Consider the following 14,447-nt stretch of genomic DNA (forward strand, 5'->3'; position numbering starts at 1 on the left):
TGGGAGGTGGAGGTTGCACTGAGCCAAGATGGCACCACTGCATTCCAGTCTGGGCAACAGAGCCAGACCCTGTCTCAAAAAATAAAAATAAATTTTAAAAAATTGAAAAAATACATATCTCAATGATTATATGTATACAATGATTTTATATATAAATGATTTATATATTACTTTATATATATTAAATGTCTAAATAAGATAGATATGTAATTTCCAGCACTCCATAAGATTTCCTTGGGGAGCTTCCTCATCTACTTCTACCTCCAGAGGTAACCTGGTATGCACTATATACTCTTTTTCTTTTTTTTTTTTTTTGAGACGGAGTCTTGCTCTGTCGCCCAGGCTAGAGTGCAGTGGCACGATCTCGGCTCACTGCAAGCTCCGCCTCCCAGGTTCACACCATTCTCCTGCCTCAGCCTCCCGAGTAGCTGGGACTACAGGTGCCCGCCACCATGCCTGACTGATTTTTTTGTATTTTTTAGTAGAGACAGGGTTTCACCGTGTTAGCCAGGATGGTCTCAATCTCCTGACCTCGTGATCCACCCGCCTCGGCCTCCCAAAGTGCTGGGATTACAGGCGTGAGCCACCGCACCCGGCCCTATATGCTCTTTTATCTACCTCTTTTTGTGCTCAGCATAGTGTCTGAGCTTCATCTATACTGTATGTACCAGTAGTTCATTCTCCTATTACTTTGTAATACAAAAAAAAAACTGAGAAAAGCTTTGAAATAGTCTAAAACAGATTACTGGGGCCAGGCATGGTGGCTCAAGCCTGTAATCCCAGTACTTTGGGAGGCCAAGGCAGGCAGATCACCTGAGGTCAGAAGTTCATGACCAGCCTGGACAACATGGTGAAACCCCATCTCTACTAAAAATACAAGAAATTAGCCAGGCGTGGTGGCACGTACCTGTAGTCCCAACTGCTTGGGAAGCTGGGGCAGGAGAATTGCTTGAACCTGGGAAGTGGAGGTTGCAGTGAGCTGAGATCACACCACTGTACTCCAGTCTGGGTGACAGAGCAAGACTCCATCTAAAGACAAACAAAAAAAAAAATGATTACTGGGTGTCATTGAAAAACAAGGTGCTCAGCTGTCCAGCTTACTTTTCTAGAATGTCCGATTCTATGAAGACTAAACCTTTCACTGTCTTTGAGCTACAGAACAACTATACAAACTATAGACGCTTCTTGTCTATAGAAATGCAAATTGTGGCTGGGCACGGTGGCTCACGCCTGTAATCCTAGCACTTTGGGAGGCCAAGACGAGCGGATCACCTGAGGTCAGGAGTTCGAGACCAGCCTGGCCAACATGGTGAAACCCTGTCTCTACCAAAATACAAAAAGCTAGCTGGGCATGATGGTGGGTGCCTGTAATCCCAGCTACTCGGGAGGCTGAGACAGGAGACTCTATTGAAGCTGGGAGATGGTGGTTGCGGTGAGCCGAGCTCACGCCACTGCACTCCAGCCTGGGTGGCTGAGTGAGACTCCGTCTCAAAAAAAAAAAAAAAGAAATGCAAATTGTTTTCAGTAGAATGCAATTGATTACTAAGCTGTGGATTTGATCAGTTCTGCCAGTTTTTGTATATATTTGTAGTTATTTCATTATTCCTCATTTGACTATGTGTGTGGTACTTTGAATTTTCCATTGAAGCAGTTGTAATCTTTCTGGATATCTCATTCATTAATGAGTTAAATAAAATCTCTAACATTTATTTTATATCTATTATATTTGATATTAAAATTATTCTTTAACAGTAGTATACAGTTATATGAATAAGCCGCAATTTATCTATTCATCTATTGGTGGACATCTGGGTTTTTTCCCTTTGGCTATTATGAATAAAGCTGCTATGAGTCTTTTGGTGAACAAAGGCATTCATTTTTTGGGGTAAATATCTAGAATTGGGATTTCTGGGGTATAGGGTAGGGGTAAATTTAATTTCGGTAGAGACTGATGTTTCCAAAGTGGTTGTACCATTTTACACTCCCATCAACACTGTATGAGAGTCCCATTTCTGCATCTTTGCAACTAAGGAAATTGTCAGTCTTTTCATTTCAGCTATTCTATGGAGTGTTTACTAGCATCATATTTTGGTTTCAATTTACCATAGAAGATTTTCAGGAGGGAGGTAACTTGAACAGATTTTTACATTTTAGAAAACTCTTTCTGCGTATTATGTGGAGAATGATTATTTGTATACCAAAGTTCATAGCAGCATTATTCACAATAGCCAAAAGGTGGGAATAACCAAGCATCCATTTATATGGATGAATGGATAAACAAAATGTAGTATACATGTATAATGGAATATTATTTAGCCTCAAGAAGGAAGAAATTCTGATACATGCTACAACATAGATGCTCCTTGAAGACATTATGCTAAGTGAAATAAGCCAATCAGAAAAGAGCAATTATTGTATGATTCAATTTATATGCGGTACCTAGCATTTACAGATAGAAAGTGCAATATCGGCTATCAGGGGTTGTGAGAAACGGGTAATGGGGAGTTACGGTGTAATAGGCAGATTTTCTATTTGGGATAATGAAAAAGTTCTGGAGATGGATAGTGGTGATGGTTTCACAACAGTGTGAAAGTACTTAATGCCACTGAACTGTACACTTAAAAATGGTGAATTTTATGTTAGATTTTATAACACACACAAAGAGGAGGGAGGGCGGGAGGGAAGGAGAGAGGGAAGGAAGTAGAGAGGAGAGAAGAGAGGAAGAAAGGAAACAAAGTGAGATCTAGCATCACAGGGCCCACATTCCCGCGTGTCAGCAATAGGCTGAAACAGAAGCATGGCTTCTCACGTGTCCATGGAGGCATCTGAGTGTGCGCCCACTTTCCCGGTTCAATGACAATTTGCACCTGCTCGTGTAGAGGCGTACGGGTGAAACAGAGACCAGTATTATTAAGGGGATGGAGAGGAGAGACCGCCAAAACATCGCAGAGACACACCGTCGGAGCCAAGAGAACGGGGTGCAGACGCCTGGCTTGGCCTATGGGAACTGGCAAGTCTCAGCTCTCAAACGTCCGGGCTTTTCAACCCCGCCATAGCCGAGTTCCAGCTGCCTACTTCCTTTAAAGCCTTCACCGACTCTAAAACACCAAAAACAAAGACCCAACTAGCGCCGGAAGCCCTAGATGTAACCGTAGTCACCTGACCCTCCCGTCCGGACTCTGATTGGGCTTCGGAGATACGTGTCCCTCCCGGCGCTGTACGGCGACCCCGCCCCAGCAGCCTGAGGGGCGGGAACAGATGTCGGAGTGCGACAGTATTGGTCAGCTTCCCCAGGAAGCAGCCAATCGGAATAGGCAGGCTTCCGGCGCGAAGTCAGCCAGCGCTCGGCGCGGGGCCGTGGCCGCAGCGCGGGAAGTTTGGATCCTGGTTCCGTCCGCTAGGAGTCTGCGTGCGAGGTGAGTGCCGCGCGCGTAACTACGGGTCGGTCCGCATTGATCTAGCCCTGCTCTGGCGGCCCGGCCCGGAGCTGGAGGCCGCTCGGGTTCTTCCGTTTCCTGTACTGGTTAGCCTCGGCCCGCTGAGTCCTCTAGTCTGGCCAACATCCTGGGAGGACAGCAGATACATAAATACGTTCCCAAATGGGGAAACAGAGGCCCGGGGCGGGGGCGAACTCTGCCAAGGTCTCCCGGGGCGTCGGAGGCCGAGCATGGGCTAGGACCTGGCATGTTCTTGCCCATGTGCTCCAGTGCCTAACATGATGCCCTGCACAGAGTAATCCCAGCCCAGACCTCTGGGACTACTACCTCCGTGTCCCTCCTGAGGAACAACGAAAACACTTTGTACTTTTTCTGTGGCCTTCCGTGGTCACGAGCTGGGCTACTCTTGTTTTTGAGTGTCTACTGTGTGCCATGTTCCTGGCACCCGTGATCTTACAACTGTAGCTTTACGATATCCCAGCAAAGCGAAGTGGTTAAGAATACTGCATCAGATTGCTTGGGTTCGAATTCTGGCTCCTTCACATTTAGCTCTGTGTCTACTGCACGTTACTGAAACACTAAGTGTCTTGGTTTTCGTCTGTCATATGGGGGAAATGGTCTCTTCTACTTCCTGGCGTTTTTGTTAGGATTAAACGACTTAATATATGCAATAATAAATGCTTCGAAGACTACCTGTTACATAGTACACAGTAAGGGTTCTGTTATCATTACCTAGGGAAGCGGATGAAATTGTCCCCATTTTAGACATGGAGAATCTGAAGCACAAAGAGGTTGTCTCTGTACAGAAAGAGCATTTGGTGATTAAGTGCTAGAGATACAGGATTTGAACTAAGAGCGCCTGATTGTAAAGCATGTCCCACAACATTAGGCTTTCTCTTATACCCCTCACCTGTCCTTAGGTCATACAGAACTTTAGGTACCTCATGGCGTGAGATGGAGCAGGTGACTGACAGCTCTTTGTTCCACCCGTGCAGATAAATAACACTTGTATGCCACTGTCAAGATTAAGGGACAGGAATTTGAAAGACTGCATGAGAGATCAGAAGGTGAAGAAGGGGGTAGGCAAAAGTATTCTGTTTGGGGAATAGTAAATAGAATTAATTGAATCAACATTTTGTTAGCTGGGCTGCTTATACTGTCAGACAGTAGCTTATAATCTACTGGGAGGAAATGAAATTTCTGGGTCCTGTGTCACTTTCAGTGCCACTCACCATGATAGGTACCTTATAAGTATAGTTTACAGTCCTATCAGTAACCTGGAGAAGCAGTTATTTCCTTCGTTTTACTGAGGAAACCAAGAGTTAAAAAATTAGGAAAAGTGTTAGATGTGCAGTAAAACAACATCGTGCTGGGAAATTCTACACACCCACTTTAGGACATTTGGTATTACCTATGAGCAGGAAGGGAAGGGAAAAAGGTAAGGGGAATGAGTGATAGTTTATTTGTTTTGATTTTGAAATTTTCATCTGTTTTTTCCTTTTTCATAGTCATTCCTGGAATGAGTGAATTTTTATCTGTTTTTTCCTTTTTCATAGTCATTCCTGGAATGAGTGAGGTTTTTTTTTTTTTTTTTTTGGGGATGGTGTCTTGCTCTGTTGCCCAGGCTGGAGTGCAGTGGCGCGATCTTGGCTCACTGCAAGCTCCGCCTCCCGGGTTCATGTCATTCTCCTGCCTCAGCCTCCCAAATAGCTGGGACTACAGGCACCCACCACTACGCCCAGCTAATTTTTTGTATTTGTAGTAGAGACGGGGTTTCACTGTGTTAGCCAGGATGGTCTCGATCTCCTGACCTCATGATCCACCTGCCTCTGCCTCCCAAGGTGCTGGGATTACAGGCGAGCCACTGTGCCCATCCATGAGTGAGATTTTAAATATATCTGAAATGAGGCCAGGCACAGTGGCTCACACCCATAATCTCAGCACTTTGGGAGGATGAGGCGGGCGAATCACCTGAGGCCAGGAGTTCGAGACTTGCCTCACCAACATGGAGAAACTCCCTCTCTATAGTAAATACAAAAATTATCTGGGCGTGGTGGTGTGCGCCTGCAATTCTAGCTAGTGGGGAGGCTGAGGCACAAGAATCGCTTGAACCCAGGAGGCTGCAGTTAGTCAAGATTGCACCACTGCACTCCAGCCTGGGTTACAGAGTGAGAGTCTGTCAGTCAATCTACCTGAAATGTTGTATGCCTTTAAAAGAGAGAGAATAGGGCCGAATTTAACTTTTTAAATTTGGTTGGTGGGTACATGGGTGTAATTCTATTTTCTGTATCTTTATGTAAGAAATATTAAAAATTAAAAGATATACATATATATTTTAATTTACATATATATGGTTTTCTCTCTAAGAGAAAAATGGGTAGAATAAAGAGGTCCAAGATAATCATAGAATAATCCTAGGACTTCAGTGCTAAAAGCCCCTAAGGGTCTCCATTACCTGTAGGATAAAATCTAAACTCCTTAGTATGATACCAGAGGCTTTTGAGCATTCTGTTTCTGTAACACATTACTATTCTACCTCCGCCTTTGTGCCAGTAGTTCATAGACTACTCTTCTTCACAACCTCAGTCCGGTCTGTAAAGTTCCACTTGTCCTTCAAGATCCAATTCAGTGTTCTTTGAAAAGCTTCTCTATCATTTGCCTGTTTTTCCTTAATCTGGGAAGCCATAGTCTTTTAAGAAAAGACTTGATTGTCAGATTGTAATTATTTGTTGACATGTCTATTTTCTGCTAGTCTATAAGCTCCTTGAAGGCAGTAATAATGTCTTTCCCATCTCTGTATTTCAGTGCCTACCATGATGCCTGGCACAGAGTAGTCACTGTAGATATTAGCTGAATGAAAAATACAAGTTGAAGACAGAGAGTGGAAGTTCTTGGAGTTATGACATATGGACTTTGTTCTCTGGAATGACAGGGAACTATTGAGTTTACTTTGTTTAAAAATTCCTGTATTTTATTGAAACATATTCTCAATGTCAAGAAAAATATTCCAGTCATAATCCTATCTTTCAAACACTTGAACTATTTTCATTTTCTATGAGTCCTTTCCAAATTTCAGCTATAAAATTAGTTACACAGATTTAGCTATACAGATTTCTTAGGTAGCTGTAGCCTTAATGTATTCATAACTTAGTGTTTTTCTTTTTTCTTTCTTTTTAAACCTGACACTTGAGGAATTTTTTTTTCTTTTCTTTCTTTTTTTTTTTTTTTTTTTTTTGAGACAGGGCTCACTGCAGCTCTAACCTCACTGCAGCTCCAGCCCCCAAGGCTCAAGTGATCCTCCCACCTCAGCTGGGAGTACAGGGGTGTACCACCATGCCTGGCTAATTTTTGTATTTGTTGTAGAGATGGGCTTTTGATTTTTTGTAGAGATAGGGTTTCACCATGTTGTCCAGGCTGATCTCGAACTCGTAGGCTCAAGCAGTTTGCCCACGGAGTGCTGAGATTACAGGTGTGAGCCACCGCACCTGGCCTGCTTTTTTCAATATTAAATTATTTCCTGGCTGGGCGCAGTAGTTCATGCCTATAATCCCAGCACTTTGGGAAGCCAAGGTGGGGGATTGCTTGAGCCCGGGAGTTCAAGACCAGCCTAGGCAATGTGGCAAAACCCCGTCTCTACCAAAAAATAAAATAAAAATCTAAATAAATTGTTTATTTTAGTGAATCAGTCTTCATGCTTGTCATTTATCTTATAAATTTTTGCAATATTCCTCTCTCTTTGATTTAATAGTTATGAAATAATGCTCCATGTTATTATTAGAAAAATTTCACAATTTTTTCATAAATTTACTTAGTGTCTGTATATTCTGGTGAGGTGTTGTGTTTATATTCCCTGAACATTTGTTCAGTGGAACTGGATGTTCTTTATATGTTTTTAATAGTAATCGTTTATCTGTTATTTGTTGCTAATTTTTCTTTTCTTTTTTCTTTTTTGAGATGGAGTCTCGTTCTGTTGCTCAGGCTGAAGTGCAGTGGCGTGATCTCAGCTCACTATAACCTCCATCTCCCGAGTTCAATCGATTCTCCTGCCTCAGCCTCCTGGGTAGCTGGGATTACAGGCACCCGCCACCATGCCCGGCTAATTTTTGTATTTTTGGTACAGTTGGGGTTTCACCATGTCAGGCTGGTCTCAAACTCCTGACCTTAGGTGACCTACCCACTTTGGCCTCCAAAATTGCTGGGATTACAGGTGTGAGCCACTGCGCCCAGCCTAATTTTTCTTTTAAAAATATTTTTATTGGCCGGGCACAGTGGCTCACGCCTGTAATCCCAGCACTTTGGGAGGCCTAGGTGGGCGGATCATGAGGTCAGGAGTTCGAGACCAGTGTGGCCAACATGACGAAACCCTGTGTCTACTAAAAATACAAAAATCAGCTGAGCATGGTGGCACATGCCTGTAATCCCAGCTACTTGGGAGGCTGAGGCAGGAGAATCACTTGAACCCAGGAGGGAGAGATTGCAGTGAGCCAAGATCACACCACTCCACTCCAGCCTGGCAACACAGAGAGACTCCATCTCAAAAAAAAAAAATTTTTTTTTTTATGAGAACCAAGATACATTCGTAAAAATATACATAATTTCGCTGGAAACCAAGAGTTAAAGTGGCTCACGCCTGTAATCCCAGCACTTTAGGAGGCTGAGGCAGGTGGATCACTTAAGGGCAGGAGTTCGAGACCAGCCTGGCCAACAGGGTGAAACCCCATCTCTTTTTTCTTTTTTTTTTTTTTTTTGAGACAGAGTCTCGCTGTCTCTCCCAGTCTGGAGTGCAGTGGCACAATCTTGGCTCACTGAAAGCTCCGCCTCCCAGCTTCACGCCATTCTCCTGCCTCAGCCTCCCGAGTAGCTGGGACTACAGGCGCCTGCCACCAGGCCCGGCTAATTTTTTGTATTTTTAGTAGAGACGGGGTTTCACCGTGTTAGCCAGGATGGTCTCGATCTCCTGACCTCATGATCCACCCACCTCGGCCTCCCAAAGTGCTGGGATTACAGGCGTGAGCCACCGTGCCCAGCGAAACCCCATCTCTACTGAAATACAAAAATTAGCCGGCCGTGGTGGCCCATGTCTGTAATCCCAGCTACTTGGGAGGCTGAGGCAGGAGAATTGCTTGAACCTGGGCAGCTGAGGTTGCAGTGAGCCTAGATCACGATCAGGCCATTGCACTCCAGCCTGGGCAACAGAATGAGACTCTGTCTCAAAAAAATAAAATAATAAAAAGTTACATAATTTAAAGAATAGTTACAAAGAAATTACAAAGTTTAGTTATGCATAAAAATTATATTGTATCCATAGTAAATTGAAGACTTATTATAAAATTATAGTTACACATAACTATCATCTAGATCAAGAAAGAAATAGAATATTACCAGGATCCCAGGACTCTAGAAGTGTATCTTTCTCATACCTCCTCCCTATGTTAGGGATAACTATTGTCCCAATTATTTATTTATTTATTTTGAGATGGAGTTTTGCTCTTGTTGCCCATTCTGGAATGCAGTGGCGTGATCTCGGCTCACTGCAACCTCTGCTTCCTGGGTTCAAGCGATTCTCCTGCCTCAGCCTCCCAAGTAGCTTGGAATACAGGCGCCTGCCACCATGGCTGTCTAATTTTTTCTATTTTTAGTAGAGACGGGGTTACACCATGTTGGCCAGGCTGGTCTCAAACTCCTGACCTGAGGTAATCTGCCCGCCTCGGCCTCCCAAAGTGCTGGGATTACAGGCATGAGCCACCGCGCCCGGCCCTATTGTCCCAATTTTTGTGATAATGCTTTTCTTGTCTTCATAGTTTGCCCTGATCTATGCATCTATAAATAATATAGTTCACTTTTGCCTGGTTTTGAGCTCTGTAAATGGGATGATACTGTATGCATTCTACTGAGTCTTTCTAGTTTGCATTATTATGTTTGTGAGATTCTTCCACGTTGTAGATATAGTTTTTCTTTTCTTTTTTTTTTTTAATGGTAATTTTGGCTGGGCACGGTAGCTCACTTCTGTAATCCCAGCACTTTGGGAGGCTGAGGAAGCAAGATCTCTTGAGGCCAGGAATTCAAGACCAGTCTGGCAACAATGGGAGACTTGCCTCTATAAAAAATTTAAAAAATTAGTTGAGTATGATGGCATGTACCTGTAGTTCCAGATTCTCCAGAGGCTGAGGCAGGAGGATCACTTGAGCTTAGGAGTTTGAGGCTGCAGTGAACTATGATTGTGCCACTGTACTCCAGCCTGAGTGACAGAGCAAGACCTTGTCTCTAAAAAAAAAATTTTTTAAGTTGTTTTTCTTAACCTCTTAACAGAGTTTTACATGTATAGTACCACATAGCCACAATGTTGTACGGCAGATCTCTAGAATGCATTCATTTTGCAATACTGAAACTTTATACTTTTTGATTAACAACTCCCCATTTCCTGAAAGCCCTGCCCTGGTAACCACTGTGCCCCTTTTGCTTCTATGAGTTTGCCTATTTTAGATACCTCATTGCAGTGGAATCATGTAGTGTCTGTCCTGTGACTGGCTTATTTCACTTTGCATAATGGCTTCAGGGTTCATCTGTGTCATCTCATGTTGCAGGATTTTTTTTAAAAAAATTTTATTATTTCATTTAATTGTATTGTATTGTATTATTTTTCAGACAGGGTCTTGCTCAGCTATCCAGGCTGGATTGCAGTAGAATGATCATAGCTCACTGCAGCCTTGAACTCCTGGGCTCAAGTGATCCTTCTGCCTCAGCCTCCCGAGAAGGTGAGACTACAGGAGGGTATCACCATGCCTGGCTAACTTTTTTATTTTTTGTAGATACCGGGTCTCTCTATGTTGCCTAGGCTGGTCTCAAACTCCTGGGCTCAAGCGATAGTCCTGTCTTTGCTTCCCAAAGTGCTGGGATTACAAGCATGAACCACTGCATCTAGTCGATTTTTTTCTTTTTAAAGGCTGAATATTTCATTCTATGTGTATACCAGTGTAAAGAAAACTCCATTTCCTCTCTACTCTGTACCCATATAATAATTCTTCACTTCTGTCACCAAATGTGTGGTGTTTTTTTCCCCACAATAGTTCAGTTCTTTAGCAGACACTGGGTGTCCTACATTTAGCTCGCTCAGTTCTGACACTAACTGCCAGGAGTTAGTGCAGACCCCATATGTTAAGTCCTCCTTGTCCACCCCCATTCCAGACCCCCCACTTCAGACTACAATCACAAGTGGTAAGTCCTCCACATTCAGCTCACAGAACAGTTTCCTTACTAGATTATCAGCTTATTATAAACAACTCAGAAGCAGCCAACTGGAAGAAATACACAGGACGAGGTATGTGGGAAGGGGTGTGGCACTTCCATGCCCTCTCCAGGCACACCAGCCTCCCACCGTCTCTACATGTTCTCACCAACCTAGAAGCTCCCTGAGCCCTATCCTTCTGGGTTTTTATGTAGACCTCCTTACCTAGACATGATTGACTAAATAATTGGCCATTGGTGATTAAGTCACTTCCCAGCCCCTTTGTCCTCCCCAGAGGAAGTTTTGTTTTGTTTTTTGAGAAGGAGTCTCACTCTGTCGCCCAGGCTGGAGTGCAGTGGTGTGATCTTGGCTCACTGTAACCTCTACCTGCTGGGTCAAGAGATTCTCATGTCTCAGCCTCCTGAATAGCTGGGATTATAGGCGTGCACCATCATGCCTGGCTAATTTTTGTATTTTTAGTAGAGATAGTGTTTTGCCATGTTGGCCGGGATGGTCTCCAATTCCTGACCTCAGGTGATCTGCCCATCTCGGCCTCCCAAGGTGTTGGGATTACAAGCATAAGCCACCACGCCCGGCCCCCAGAGGAAGGTTTTATTGAATTAATTACGAACTGATAGGTCAAAGGCAAATTGCCTTACTGTGTAATATTAAATTGTTTTCAAAAGTGCTTGCACTCCCACCAATGTATTAGATTTTCCATTGCTCATTGCATGCTGGCTAATACTTCATATTATATATGTTTTTATTTTCCAATCTAGTATATTCATGTATAGTAGTATTTTCTGGTAGCATTAATTTCTCTAATTATTAGTGAAGATGAGTACTTTGATGTGTTTATGGGCTATTTCCTCTTTTTTACCGTCCCTTTTTTTTTTTTTTTTTTTTTTGAGACAGAGTCTCGCTCTTTTGCCCGGGCTGGAGTGCAGTGGCGCCATCTCGACTCACTGCAAGCTCCGCCTCCCGGCTTCACGCCATTCTCCTGCCTCAGCCTCCCAAGTAGCTGGGACTACAGGCTCCCGCCACCATGCCCAGCTAATTTTTTTTTTGGATTTTTTAGTAGAGACGGGGTTTCACCGTGTTAGCCAGGATGGTCTCAATCTCCTGACCTCGTGATTCACCCGCGTCGGCCTCCCAAAGTGCTGGGATTACAGGCGTGAGCCACCGCGGCCAGACTGCAGTCCCTTTTTAACTTTTCTGTCTTCTCTATTGAGTTGTCTCTGTTTTATGTACATATAAACATATTTATATATAGTTATCTACATTTTTATATAGACATATGTCTATATAAAATACATTTTATATAGACATTTTATATTTTATATACATTTTATATAGACATTTTATATTTACATATGTATAGCAAATATCTTCTACTTTGGCTTTTTAAGTGGATTTAACATAATTTTAGTCAACAGTTGTTTTCATTTTTACATTTCTTGGCCAGGCGTGGTAGCTCACGCCTGTAATCCCAGCACTTTGGGAGGCCGAGGCGGGCGGATCACGAGGTCAGGAGATCGAGACCATCCTGGCTAATACGGTGAAACCCCATCTCTACTAAAAATACAAAAAATTAGCTGGGGGTTGTGGTGGGCGCCTGTAGTCCCAGCTACTCGGGAGGTTGAGGCAGGAGAATCGCTTGAACCCGGGAGGTGGAGCTTGCACTGAGCCAAGATCGTGCCACTGCACTCCAGCCTGGGCGACAGAGCGAGACCCCATCTCAAAAAAAAAAAAACAAACAAAAACAAAAAAACATTTCTTTAAATTGACATAATTGTACCCCAACAATTTATGGGGTACATAGTGATATTTTGATACATATACTGTATAATGATCAGATCAGGGTAATTAGCATATCTATCATCTTAAAACATTTGTGATTTCTTTGTGTTGGGAGCATTCAGTATCCTCCTTCTAGCTATTTGAAACTGTATAGTACATTATTATTAACTGTAGTCATCCTGTAGTGCTACAGAACACCAGAACTTATTCTTCCCATCTAGCTGTAATTTTGTATTCTTTTCTTTTTTTTTTTTTTTTTTTTTGAGACGGAGTTTCACTCTTGTTGCCCAGGCTGGAGTGTAATGACACGATCTCGGCTCACTGCAACCTCTGCCTTCTGGGTTCAAGCAATTCTCCTACCTCAGCCTCCCAAGTAGCTGGGATTACAGGCATGTGCCACCACGCCTGGCTAATTTTGCATTTTTAGTAGAGACGGGGTTTCTCCATGTTGGTCAGACTGAGCTCAAACTCCTGACCTCAGGTGATCCACACGCGTCAGCCTCCCAAAGTGCTGGGATTACAGGCATGAGCCACTACACCCAGCCAATTTTGTATTCTTTAACAAATCTCCCCCTACACCTTTCCCCCTACCCTTCCCAGCTTCTAGTGTCCTCTGTTCTAGGTTTTACTTCTATGAGAACAACAATTTTTAGGTTCCACATATGAGTGAGAACATGTGGTGTTTAACTTTCTGTTCTTTATTCCACTTAACATAATGTCCTCAGGTTCCATGTTGCTGTGAATAACAGGATTTTATTCTTTTTTATGGCTGAATAGTATTCTGTGGTGTATATGTACCATATTTTTTATGTTTTTTTAATTCATTCATCGCTTGTTGAACACCTTGGTTGATTCCACATCTTGGCTATTGTGAATAGTGCTGCAGTAAGCATGGGGGTGCAAATGTCTCTTTGATATACTGACATCTTTTCTTTTGGATAAGTGCTCAGTAGTAGGTTTGCTGAATCATATGGTAGGTCTGTTTGTAGTTATTTGAGGAACTTCCATACTGTTCTCCATAGTGGCTGTACTAGTTTATATTCTCACTAGCAGTGGAAGTGTAAGAGTTCTGTTTTCTCTGCATCCTCACCAGCATTTGTTATTTTCTGTCTTTTTGATAATAGCTATCTTAACTGGGGTAGGATGATACTTCATTGTGTTTTGTTTTGTTTTGTTTTTAATTTTTAAAATTTTTTATAGAGGCGGAGTCTTGCCATGTTGCCCAAGCTGGTCCTGAACTCCTGGCCTCAAGCAATCCTCCCGCCTCAGCCTCCTAAAGTGCTAGAATTCAAGGCATGAGCCACTGTGCCTGGCCCTAATTGTGGTTTTGATTTGCACTATTTTTTTTAACATCTTTTATTGTGAATTATTGTATGTTATATTTCATAAATATAACTTGTACATCAATGAGCTAATATAGTAGGCCTACAACTGTTACCTTCAGAAAAGCCTGCTTGCAAAATTGGTCCCTGGCTGTGTCTGGGAACTTGGCTTTTGAAACCTTTCCTACACTGATCAGGTTGTTTTGCCCACTGTAGCCACTAATACCTGTTTTCCTTCGGGGAGTCTGAAGTTTTGTTGGGAGGAAGGTGCCTAAGTGACCAGCCCTCAATAAAACCCCTAGATTCGGAGTCTCTAACCAGCTTCTTTTGGGCAGAAACATTGCACACACATAGCTGCATTTTCACTGAGAGAGCGTGTACTTTCTCAGGAGTTAGAGAGCACTGGGAGCCTGCACATGAATTCCTACAGACACTACCTGATGTGTTTTTTTTCCCTTGCTGATCTGGCCGTGTATCCTTAAAGTGCTGATGATACAATAAATGTTAGCTGTGAGTACAATTGTACGCTGAGTCCTATAAGTTCTTCTAGCAAAGTATTGAACTTAGCTATTAAGTTCCAGAAAAAAAAAAAAGCTGGAATTTTGATTAGAAATGCATCAAGTTATAGATGACTTTGGGGAGAATTAGCATCTCAATATTGTC

General features: G+C 42.9%; 1 protein-coding gene and 1 long non-coding RNA gene across 11 annotated transcripts in view; one reads left to right on the forward strand and one right to left on the reverse strand.

Annotated features, from left to right (window-relative positions):
* Positions 1–3,122, reverse strand: part of LOC129014210 (uncharacterized) — a 68,905-nt gene extending 65,783 nt beyond the window's left edge. For 3 of the 9 annotated variants that reach the window (XR_010124006.1, XR_010124009.1, XR_010124005.1), the window contains exons 1-2: positions 2,958–3,081; positions 908–1,029 (exon numbers count right to left, since the gene is read on the reverse strand). This is a non-coding gene — a long non-coding RNA (uncharacterized LOC129014210). Of the gene's footprint in view, positions 1–907; positions 1,030–2,957 lie in introns of all 9 variants that reach the window. The other 6 variants (XR_010124011.1, XR_008494168.2, XR_010124008.1 and 3 more) reach the window with 3 other exon arrangements.
* Positions 3,117–14,447, forward strand: part of BLM (BLM RecQ like helicase) — a 101,416-nt gene continuing 90,085 nt past the window's right edge. The window contains exons 1-2 of one of the 2 annotated variants that reach the window (XM_054451354.2): positions 3,325–3,416; positions 10,083–10,192. Coding sequence is in view for 1 of the 2 variants with exons in the window: in XM_054451353.2 (XP_054307328.1) it covers positions 3,259–3,416 (158 nt within the window). In the remaining variant the exon portion in view is untranslated. Of the gene's footprint in view, positions 3,417–10,082; positions 10,193–14,447 lie in introns of both variants that reach the window. The other variant, XM_054451353.2, reaches the window with a different exon arrangement.

This window comes from Pongo pygmaeus, chromosome 16 (assembly GCF_028885625.2).
Source record: "Pongo pygmaeus isolate AG05252 chromosome 16, NHGRI_mPonPyg2-v2.0_pri, whole genome shotgun sequence".
NCBI lineage: Eukaryota > Metazoa > Chordata > Mammalia > Primates > Hominidae > Pongo > Pongo pygmaeus.